At 37.3% G+C, this 10,725-nt stretch overlaps 1 protein-coding gene across 2 annotated transcripts; it reads left to right on the plus strand.

Annotated features, from left to right (window-relative positions):
- The first annotated feature begins 3,427 nt into the window (after positions 1-3,427).
- On the plus strand, positions 3,428-9,894 carry GNPDA2 (glucosamine-6-phosphate deaminase 2). 2 transcript variants are annotated; one of them, XM_065698039.1, is made up of 6 exons: positions 3,428-3,593; positions 3,903-4,000; positions 4,494-4,676; positions 5,024-5,208; positions 5,304-5,478; positions 8,877-9,894. In XM_065698039.1, the coding sequence occupies exons 1-6, from the start codon at positions 3,466-3,468 to the stop codon at positions 8,933-8,935; spliced, it is 828 nt and encodes a 275-aa protein (XP_065554111.1). In that variant the 5' UTR covers positions 3,428-3,465; the 3' UTR covers positions 8,936-9,894. The 2 variants fall into 2 exon arrangements, with proteins under 2 accessions (XP_065554111.1, XP_065554101.1); XM_065698029.1 differs by lacking the exon at positions 3,428-3,593 and having other exon boundaries at positions 3,876-4,000.
- The last annotated feature ends 831 nt before the right edge of the window (positions 9,895-10,725 follow it).

Genomic DNA, 10,725 nt, shown 5'->3' on the forward strand with positions numbered 1-10,725 from the left:
CAGACAACGGTAGGATAATGGATATATGGTAGGTTCATATCTACAGGGTAGAGCTAGGAAAGGTATCCAAGATGGGAAGCCTGAGAGTTGAACAGTCCTTGGCTGTTCTGCCAAGGGAAAAGGGGTCAATACAAACAGCTGTTCTTCTCTTCCATCCATTCAGGCATGCTCCACTCTCACCTTGTCAAGGTAGCAGGCAGAAAGTGTATACTAGAATAAACATCCTCCAAAACAGCTGACGTATTGACAACAGGGTAGGTTAGTAAAGATTTTAGGGAAGTAGAACAGCCCATTGATCAGTAAAGCACTGCTGCATACAAGCTGTCAACGCTAAGGGTGCAAAGAAAGCAAACAGACAAATCTAGGAAGACAAAGAGAGAAGCACACATGGATACCTGATCATGAGAAAATAATTCAGTTATCTCTTACCTTGATCTTATATTTCAGAGAATAGGGATTACCAGAGGAAGAGGTTGTTATCACACCCCTACAACCCCGGGGGTGTGATTTCAGGCCTATAGGTATCTAGGTGCATGTAATACCAAAGAACTGTGTTAACTAGTTTCCTATATGCAGAAGTACTTTACCACTGACGCATTACACACGGCACATATACAGGTAAGGAAAAAATCAGAATGGAAATCTAGAGGCAAAACTTAGATTGTTACATAGGATCTGAAAACCACAACCTCCACTGCAAGCATACTCTGAAACAAGAAGAGCAGCAGAAGTTCAGAGCATGACTCAAGAATTGTGCAAGAAAGAAGTGTTCTTTGCGACCTGCTAAAATTTCTGAGATAGTCTTTATCAGAAGAACAGACATGAGCTAATCAAACTGCTAAGTCAAATTCAAATAAAGGGCAGATTTTGAAGCAATGGTTATTTTTACTGGTTGCATGCGAATCCCCAGGGGCTCCAGTAAGATAAGTATCTTCTCAGTTTCCAAATGTATGTTTCATGCCCTTGGCAAAGCATTACTCAATCTTTCTAAACTACCTTGCAACAGTTCTAGTCAGGTTAGCAGAAATACGTGTTATGTTTACAGATAACATTTTTTTATACCTCCCCCTCCCTTTAACCTTCAGTCATGATTTTTTTCCTCAGCTAGTTAATGCCCCTGCCAGTAAACAGATTTACCCTGGTCTTCTAATATGGTAAGGCCACAGTGAATCCTACAGTATGTGCATATACAGATAACTCAGAAGTCATGCTGCTTGCTCCGTTACGTTTTATCCCTATCGGTTTCCCTACTCAATCCTGAGTTTGCACCCGTTAAGATTATTAACCCTTTACCAACCAGCAAGATCTCTCACACCATGGTTGGTTAGATGATAGCTTAGCTACATCTATAAAACTACTTGACTGGCTTTAAAGTCAAGTTTGGTTTTTTTTTTTTTAAAGGAAAAATTGATGTTTTCCCTTTTGTTATTACAATAACTATGAACACTCTTTCATCTTCTTTAAGCAAACACTTAGCTTAAAGGGTGAATTTTCTCATTAAGACCCTGCTGCGCCACCTGCTTCTCCTAAGCAGGTGACTAGGGAAAGGCCTCAGAGAGGCCCTACTCGAGGTTAACCTATGAGGGATTAAAATTTTCACAGCAGTCTCTACCCAGCCCAAGCCATCAGCAGCTTCCTACGCTCCGCGCGAGGGCAGACACCCCCTTCACTCACACCCTACCGCCACCACCAGGACAGACACAAGAACCCCACTAGCGGCCCCAGCGGTAGCGGCACACCGCCTTTAAGCGCCGCGCGGCCCCGCCCCTCCGAAGCTATTTCCTGTCCTGACCAGGTGCTTCCGGGTTGCGGCGGGAGCTGTAGGCTGTGGTGCTGGCTGGCGGGCGGGTGGTGGTCTCGGCTCTCCCTCCCGGTAGAGCTCTGTGCCGCTCCGCCGTTACCTCTGCTTGCTGCGCCTCTCCTGGAGGTGAGCGGCGCCGGGCAGGGTCGTGCTGCTCGGCGGGGTGAGGCTGGGCACTGCTGTTCGCTGTGCGGGTGCGGTAGCGGCCGCAGGCCCCGGGCGGCGTCCATGGGGGGAGACTGCGTGCCTGGGAAGGGAGGAGATGGGGGTCTGGCAGTAAGTCTTTTCCTCAGCCACTGTAGATTCAGCATCCTTCTGGGCAAGTGCTTTCAGCTGAAAACCCGCGGTTGTCCTGGTGCTGCTAGAGCATCACCATGTTCTAAGGGTAAAATTGTTAAAGTTTGACTGGGTAGCCCTAAAGCCGCGTTATCTTTTCCATTTTCTGCCCTCCTCAAGGAAATGTGTTAACTTTTTCATTGTCTGTGGAATAGCATTTCCTCTGCAAAGATGAGTTGGACTTGTCATTGCTCTCCTGTCCAGCGAGGGGAATCAGCATAGTCAGCACAGGGTGGTGGTCACTTCCTTCCTTCTTTGAGGGGAACAAACAGATGTGACCCTGTTAACCTCTACTGCACTTTAATTCATGCTGCTTTTAAAACTTCATTTTGAGTCAGCTAAGACTGGTGTGTGCTAGTGCTGATTTGGCACTTAGTTGGCCTTGTGCTTCTGACAGCTATGTTGGTTTCTGGCTAATACCAAGCATGCATGCTAACCCTAGGGAAGTGTAAATACGTTGCAAGTTGGCTAGAGAGTCTTAATCTTTCTGACAGTTACCCGACTCTCTTCAGCAGAAACTCATGGAAAAATGAGTTTCACTTAAATGCAAGAGATGCTTGTGTACTTTTTAACAGTCAAGCTTGTTTTCTAGATATTTATCTTGGCAATTATATGGCTGTACTCAAAATCAGAGCCTATCAAGGGTGACTGACTTCTGTTTAAAGTTGTGTTGAAAAGGAAAAATGTGACCTTAATGATCTCATAGATATTTTTTCCCTGTGAATTTTAAAGATTTCAAATATCTCTATTGCTTTAACGCTTTTTGTTTTTGCAGATTAATAAGCTTACTGGAACATTGTTACGGAGCATAAATGGGAATGAAAGGAGTTTTTATTGTTTTCTTCGAATTATGAATTTTCAATATAGAAGTATGTGGTTATTCTGGGCCTTGTTTTTGAAGGTTTAGGCATTCAGCTGGTCATAAGAAACAGTTAATTTCAATGTTTGTTTACTAATTTGCTTTTATTTCAAGCAGAGTTTGTCCTCTCCTAACAGCAACAGCTAGTTAAAAAATTGATGTTTAAAATTGCTTGTTCTCATTCTGGTTTAGCTTTTTCCTATAAGTTAGTTTAAATTGGTCTGTGAATTTTAATAAATATTTTGATTGTAATCTGTCACTTGGATTCTGTAGCTTTTCTTCTGATTGTCCAAAGTCCAGCTTGATCTAGGACTGCAAGAGTGCACTTTAAGTCATCAATATAAAAGGTCCTTTTGTATCTCTTCTGTAATCTAAGTTTTACAACTATTTATATGGTGCTTATTTTTAAAACTTTGACATTTTCTTCAGGTTAAAGTTTATTTTATCATACAAGTTCCTCAGTGCCATAATGAGGCTAGTAATTCTTGAAGATTATGATCAGGCTAGTGAATGGGCAGCAAAATACATCTGTAATCGTATTATCCAGTTCAAGCCAAGTCAAGGAAGATATTTCACGCTTGGTCTACCAACAGGCAAGTTTTATTCAAAGCCTATGTAAATGATTAAACCTAGAACGATGGTTGTATCTTTGCTAACAGATGTAGAATTAAAAAAAACCCACAAGTATATTTTTGGTAATACTTCAACATACTTCTTTTTAAATACAGATTTGATTTGTGTAAGAAGTTGGAAGTTCGAGAAACTAAGAAATATTAAATGAGAAATAATAGATTTCTTATAATGTTGAAAAGCCTTGTAGCAAAATTTAACTATAAAGAGATTTAAATACACTCAAAATGTTGTGTGGATACACAGAACAATAGAAACATTTTATTTAACAGGGAGTACTCCTCTGGGATGCTACAAAAAGCTGATAGAATATCACAAGAAAGGAGATCTGTCTTTCAAATATGTAAAGACTTTCAACATGGATGAATATGTAGGTAAGATGTGCTAATTATTTCAGAGCATACTACTGGTAACTTTCTTCCATTATTAAAACTGTTAAATACCTTGTCAAAGCACAAGGTCAGTCCAGTGTGTTTGCACTCCTATGTTAGACTTCTGTCTGTGGGGTCACATTTAGCATTTTTCTCTATTCCTTTATCCACTAAAATGCAAATAGCAAACAAGTAGATCCTAGACTAAAATCGTTGCTTCACAATGCTTCTGTAGAAAGTATATTGTCATGTAATGTTGTGGCTGTATTTCTTCTGAAGACTACACTCTTTGTGATAAGATGTATGACAATGGAATGTAAGCCAATTGCCCTGTGCATGCCTAGATTTTTTTTTTTTCTCAATATAATTTCAAATACTGTTTCATCTGACTTGCTTAGGTTTGACTTGTATGCCCTACATTGGTTACACATAGACTAGAATTAAGGCTGTTTGGTTAAATCTTGTAATATGCTAATTTCACACTAAATGATTTCAGGGCTTCCCAGAAACCATCCAGAGAGCTATCATTCCTACATGTGGAATAACTTCTTTAAACATATTGACATAGATCCAAATAACGCTCATATCCTTGATGGGAATGCTCCAGACTTACAGGCGGAATGTGATGCATTTGAAAAGAAAATTGAAGAAGCAGGGGGGATTGATCTATTTGTTGGAGGTATGAGGAAATGCTCTGTAGCTAGGTTTCAAATGAATATACTGACTCTTTAATCACTATTTTCATGATTTAGCTAAACCCATTTTTTTCAGTTGTGATGTAAGAAAGTTCTGTGATTAACAAAAAAACAGTATGAATTCCATAACAGAATGGCTGGTGTCCAAGTTTCTAATAATTGAATTTCAAATAAGTTTTGAATGTTTTTTGTTTTCTTTTTTGTAAAAAAAAAAAAATGGGGAACCAAAAGGAAAGATTCAGTCCTAAAACTTTTTTAATCATTTACAGTGTTTGAGGATATTTGTTGAATCACAGGTCTGGAATGATTTACTTTTTTTAACTTTGAAAAGGCATTGGTCCAGATGGCCACATTGCATTCAATGAACCCGGATCAAGTTTGTCTTCAAGAACAAGATTAAAGACTTTAGCAATGGACACCATTTTGGCAAATGCTAAATACTTTGATGGAGACTTATCTAAAGTACCAACTATGGCGCTAACAGTTGGTGTGGGTACAGTGATGGATGCTAGAGAAGTAAGAACTTATTTAGTTCTAGTTGCATGTGTCTGTTTTAAAGACTAATTGGTATTGATACTGGGACTGAAAGTAAAGAGACCTTTGTTTTGCAGGTGATGATTCTTATAACAGGTGCACATAAGGCGTTTGCTTTGTACAAAGCAATTGAAGAAGGAGTCAATCATATGTGGACGGTTTCTGCTTTCCAGCAACACCCTCGTACTATCTTCGTATGTGATGAAGATGCTACTTTAGAACTAAGAGTTAAAACTGTAAAGTACTTTAAAGGTGAGCACTAAATCTGAAGTTACACATATCTTTCAGAAAAACTTATATTGCTTTAAGTGTAAGCTTTCTAACACTTTACACAGTAGCTAATGTCTAATGTTGTATATTAAAAATGCTGTTAACTTATTTCTTGTGAATGGTAAAGTGCTAGGAGGCAGAACTTACGTTCCTTACGTTCCTGACAAATCTACTTCAAAAGCATTTCCTTTGCTTCCTATTTGCAATGATAGCTTAGTCATCTCTAACAGTTCGTAGATCAGCAGCAGTCTGGTGTTCCAGAATAGTTGTCTTAAATATACTGGAAAGTTTCACTCAAAGAAAACGTGATACATTTATGAATCCTGATCTGTTTTCATGCTGCTTTTGTTCTATGCTGTAATGTGCTGTCTAGTAAACTTAAAATGTGTGATACCAACTTTGAAGCCACCTGAGGACACTTTTCATCCAGTGCAATTAGCTTAACAGTCTCTACTGACTCTGAATATATTGCACCTTTCTGCTGTGCTTTTCATATTGGCAGTAAGCATATTAAGGCAGAATTAATTGAGATTTTTGATAGTCACTGAGACTTCCTGCATGTGAATTACGTTCATTGTAGAAGCTGAAAAGTAGTTTTCTCCTAGCTATATTAGCACAGTAAATGCAACTGAGTAAATCTATTATCTTTCTCACTGGCATGGATACCTACAGTAGCTTAGGCATCTGAGATCAAGATTGTAATTTAGGAAGTTACATTTTAGAGCATTACTTCACCAGTGCCCATATATGTAGTAGATTGCAATTCTGTCATTACTGTGACTTTTATCCTCATATCACTGTGGCCAGCTTGTTAATTTTTGATTCTTTCAGTATGCTGTTCTCTGCTGTGTACTGGGGGGTGTGTTGTTCTCTACCTGTATCACACTGCTAGGTAGTATTTCTTTAACTGCTTTGGATAATTTTTAAACACTACCCTGTATTTCATATAAACAGTAGCTTCGCTTGAGGAAGATATAAACCTAATGTAGAATTAATAGGTATGAATGACACTGAACACTGCTTTAAAAACATCAAGGGCTACAGTATACGAATGTGTGCTATGTGTCACGCTCTATTTAATTACCCTGTAATACAGAGCAATAGAATTCTTCACAAGATTCTTTAAACTTGCTTGAATTTACCTGCCCTCAAATCAGTGAGGTTCCTCCCTTTTAAGATGGAGGAGAAATCAGTGTGAGTTGAATTCAGAATTATATTTGAATCTTGATCTTCAGGTTAGACTTCTTAGTTCTTAATACTGCTCATTGTGGTAGTTATTTACCACGTTTTTTTCACCATTTAAAAAATCTTAAGGTACTGTATGAAACTTCAAATTTTTTTTTTTTTTTATTTTTTTTATTTTATAATTAAGTACCACACTGGCTGGTAATAACTCTTACTTTCCTTCACTTTTTTCTAACTTTCTGAAAACCCTCCTAGAGCCTAAAATTATCAAGTGTACTTAAATGTTCTTACTGGTAAAGGAAAAGATAAACTTCCTTGCAGAATGAAGCAGAAAATGAGTCTTGAATTTACTAAATTAGTCAGCAGAAAAGTCAGTCCATATCCACAAATATGGATAGTCCATACTTGCGCATGCTCATCTTAAAACTGTATGCAGAAATCTGTTTATTCAAAGCATACTTGAATATACAGTGAGACTTTGAAATAGTTCTTTTGGCATCTGTCAAGTAAGGACCAGTGCATACATTTAAGAAACCCTTTTGTTTCTAACTTTCCTGAAACAGTTTCATTAGCAGGATTTAAATATCCTTCATTAAATATGGCAGAGGCAATACTTTGTAAGCATTTTTCATGCATGTAGGAAGTGTGTAATTATCTCCTTTTCATTTCCCTCTTTTAGAAGAGGAAAAACACTGGTAGTAAGTAAGATGCTTCCAAGTTCAAAATGTGGCTGTAGCTTGAGTAGTGTGTGCAGCTGTTACTCTTTCAGTACAAATGGCTTTTGTATTGAATGTATACTTAATATTTTCTCACTGTTATACTCACTGAAAATACTAGATTTCATCTTTCCATGTACATCAACCCAGTAGTTATCCTTCATGAAATCTAAGAAACTTTTTTTTATGCTGCCTTCTGAGGTTTGAGGGGTTTTGCACAAATATCTGAAGCTAAGTCATTACCTCCAGAGACAACATGAGCTGGGTTCTTGAGTCACTTACAGGTGGCTGTGTAGTATGGCTGAATGTGTCAGAAAGTGGGTAAGGAATCAGAAACATCTGTGGTTTATATCAAGTAATCACACACTGATTAGAAATAGATGCTGTATAAAATGCCTTTTCCTGTGGTCACATACTAATGGCCTCAGATTGTATAGTTACTTCAAATTTTAGACATTGCTGGAGTGATGCTAACTTTGCTACCAGATGCATTATGTAGCAAAAAGGTATTTGAATACTCATCGCCATAATCACTAAAATGTGCACTACTGTCAGACTTTTATAGATTTTAAGAAAATTTCTCTTTTAATGTTGCATATGACTTCCATTTGTAACTTTATAAGTTAATCTTTAGTTTGGTGCTAAAATGGACTTTCACTTTGCAGATTGTGAACACTGATCAGTTACTATTACTAGTCATTCAGGTGAAATGAGGTTACAAATATACCAGAGACTGAATGTCAGACCTACCTAGATGTAGGTGACTTTTTTACTAAATTGTAAAAAAGTAAAGAAAGAAGCACTTTTTTTTATTGCCCTTCTTGTCATCATTTTCAAAAAGCAAGTACCTGAATAGAAGGGAAAAAAAAAAAAACCTCCTCTAATCACAACTATGGATGACTTGTATATGATCAAACCCAGCCCAGCTAGAATAGAAAGCAGTTGAACTGATGTTCTGAATCTGCATTATCAGTCTGGATACTTTCAGTTTGTTTTTGCTTGTCAAGGACCATAAGTAAACTGTTAATTACAAAGACAGTAATGGTGCAATGCTAGAACACTGTAATTCAAGCTGTAAAAGTATCAGCATATGTACATTTGAATTTTATGCCAAATTGAGGGAACTTTATGTTGCTGTTATGCAATCTTTAACACAAAAGAAAGATGGGTGGATCTCATGTATTCATTTGGAAGTGTTCCAGATCTACTTTTTGATGGGTCTTTTCATGGAGAATTCTCTCATATCTGCTCATTTTATACTGAAGTTTTCATCAGTATTCAAGTGATACAGGAATATATATATATATATATACACACACACACAGAGTTTTTAACTTTTGAACTACTTTAGCCATTGTTCTCTTCAGTGAATATTTAAAATGTGTACTTCAAAGCAAACTCCAAATAAAAATGTGGATAGAAGAATATGTTGAAAAAGTATAACTAATGTAAAGCTGGCATTGTTGCTTTCCCCCCAAGGTTTAATGCATGTGCACAATAAGCTTGTGGACCCACTGTACAGTATGAAAGAAAACTGAAAGAAGAGTTGAAGAGGAACTCCATGTGGGTCAACAGCAGCAGTTTTAGGTAGCAGATGAATTCACTGCTATGCAATATGCTGAAAACTGTTTAAAATGGGGAATCCTAGGTACTGTATTTTTTAAAAGGTCCAATATTTGTACATTTACATTCCATCTGTTTGCTGTGTTGTGCATTTTGCTTTAACATTTGGAGCTCTGTTGTTGACTGGTACATAACTAAATGGAAAGGAAAAAACCTGTGGGAAGACTGCATGTTATGTAGGGGGAGAAAAGCAGAGCACTTATTCTAGCACAGCAATGTAATGCATCTGCCTTGTGTTAGAGAAGATGATAGTTTGTTTCCAAGCATTTGTAGTTTTTGGCTTGATTAGTGTAACTACATTTTTCATTTGTGTCTCTAGGCAGAATGTTTTTGGCCTTTATGGACTTGTAATAGTTGTACAATTTCTACTATGAAATGTTCTGTTTACATATATCTAATGTACACTGAGCTTTTGCACTTGGTTGCCTTAAGTATCTAACAGTTTTGGGGCATCTCAAGTCCTGTTTTACAATTCAGGCAAATAAAAATACAGAAACAGTGCCTAAAACTGCACTAAATTCTTGAAAATTATAACTTATTCCACAGATAAAAATACTAAACTTCTGCCACAGCACTTTTTCCTCTCATGTATTTCAAATTACTTTAGCATTTTTATATTTTTGGTAATTGAGCTTTATACATGAAGAAATGTTCCTTCTTGGAGGTACCTGTTTAATTGTACTATTGATGTTACTATTAAATGCCTGAAAAGAGGTCAGTTTACAGGAATATGTCTGCAAGTTCAATACCTGATCATTTGAAGTTAACTGTTAATCACTTTGCAAGTTACCTCTCATTGTATCATCATAAACATTAAGCTCTTATAAGGAATGTTATTTCCTACTTTGAATATAAGTAAAACTTAAATCTTTAATTTCAGAATTGTTTTGTTTTGAATATACATTCAGACATGAATAAATACATCAGGGTTTCAGGGAGAGGTTAGGAATTTTGTGCTGCCTTCCACCTTAAGGAGGAGATAGAGGAAGCAGGCTCTTGGGTAAAGTACTTACTGGGAAAAGGTGAAACAAAGCATCGCTTCAACAGTTTAACTTTTCGCCTAGATGGTGGCCTTTTACAACCCAGCTTACATCCTCAGGGACGTGTCAGAGTGCTGGAGGGTTTTCAAGATGTGCTTGGACAGGGTGCTAGGGAATCTCACCCAGACTCACCTTTCCTATGAAGGGTCTTTTAAGGTCCCTTCAAGCCTGGACTGTTTTATGATTCTGTAAAATTACAAAAGGATGGAAGAGTCCAGTGTAGGAAGCCAGGTCTAGTGTTTCAGTTCTTAACAGTAGATTGAACAAGCACAGATTTAAAAGAGGCTTTCAGGTTTAAGATTCAACTTTCGCACTTGCATTCTTGAAGCATGGTGCAATATTGTGGGGTAGGAGTAACTGACTTTAAAAGACTGTGTTTCAGAAGAATGCTGTTAGATGTGGCATATAACGCACAACATGCATTGTTAGGTTTGTCATTCTTAGTGTTCACAGTTAAGACTTTGTATAATTAACATCTGTGTTACAAGAAGTGAGACTACAACTAATTTCGAGTTTAGGTTGCTATTAAAGAAATTCAAGTATGATCCACCTTGTGCCAAAATTGGGAATGTTGAGGAAACAATGTAATTTAGGGTTAAATATGAGTGTAAGTAAGTCCATAGCTTTTAAAACCCTCTACTTGTAAAAGCTTTTCTTCCTTGCAA

This window comes from Lathamus discolor, chromosome 1 (genome assembly GCF_037157495.1).
Source record: "Lathamus discolor isolate bLatDis1 chromosome 1, bLatDis1.hap1, whole genome shotgun sequence".
Lineage (NCBI taxonomy): Eukaryota > Metazoa > Chordata > Aves > Psittaciformes > Psittacidae > Lathamus > Lathamus discolor.